The sequence below is a fragment of the Gekko japonicus genome, unplaced genomic scaffold (genome assembly GCF_001447785.1).
Source record: "Gekko japonicus isolate JY-2015 unplaced genomic scaffold, Gekko_japonicus_V1.1 scaffold1489, whole genome shotgun sequence".
NCBI classification, from domain to species: domain Eukaryota; kingdom Metazoa; phylum Chordata; class Lepidosauria; order Squamata; family Gekkonidae; genus Gekko; species Gekko japonicus.
In genome coordinates, this window is record NW_015163135.1 from 301,126 (window position 1) to 301,877 (window position 752).

A 752-nucleotide genomic window follows, 5' to 3' on the forward strand; every position below is an offset into this window, starting at 1 on the left:
GCAATCCAAAACATTCCAGTGTAGCCTGAGCGGTGGGTGTTGCCTTCTGACACACTTCCGATGATGTCAGGGGGTGTGTCATATACAAATAAGTTATGCTAATGAGTTATGCTAATGAGCTCCTGCACCTCTTTTTCTACGAAATGACCCCCGGTTTGAATAGTTTAAATGAACTATATAATTTTACTTTCTTTTTTCCATCTTACAGCAAACTTGAAGTTGTTATCCATTATATACAAATACTCTACCCCAAACTGCAAAAACATTGGAATGTACTCTGGATTGTAGCAGCCATCGTCATAATTTTTGCTGTGGTGCTGGGAATCTCCAGTTTATACAGTTACTTCTCCTGTGCTGAATTATCAGATGGACAACAAGTGAAAGCTACCTGCTCTGCTGCTCAGCAGTACTCCTGGTGGAACTCAGGACTACATCATGACCAGCACACAGAATGATGACAGTGTGAATGGGGGAGGGGGGGGATCCATTTACAACAGCACACATTTAAAGTGAGATACCCAAAGTGAATGAGGGCTTTGGCACTTCCATGGTGGCCAAATGTGATCAAGAACCCGCCACTTATTTTAGTCTGTGCCATCAGACTTGCAAGTGCAATGTGATTTCTAACTAGCCAGATGCACCAGCCAATAAATGCTATCCTTTCTTTTTATATTAAACTGTAATCTGATTTGTTGTGCCTAAATAGCAACACAGCCACATTAAAACATGAAGATAGGATTTAACCAAAAATG

At 41.0% G+C, this 752-nt stretch overlaps 1 protein-coding gene across 1 annotated transcript in view; it reads left to right on the forward strand.

Annotated features, from left to right (window-relative positions):
- Positions 1 to 640, forward strand: part of MRVI1 (murine retrovirus integration site 1 homolog) — a 116,111-nt gene extending 115,471 nt beyond the window's left edge. Inside the window, exon 20 of the mRNA XM_015406962.1 lies at positions 209 to 640. Coding sequence (XP_015262448.1) covers positions 209 to 455 — 247 coding nt within the window. The 3' untranslated portion in view covers positions 456 to 640. The remainder of the gene's footprint in view (positions 1 to 208) is intronic.
- The last annotated feature ends 112 nt before the right edge of the window (positions 641 to 752 follow it).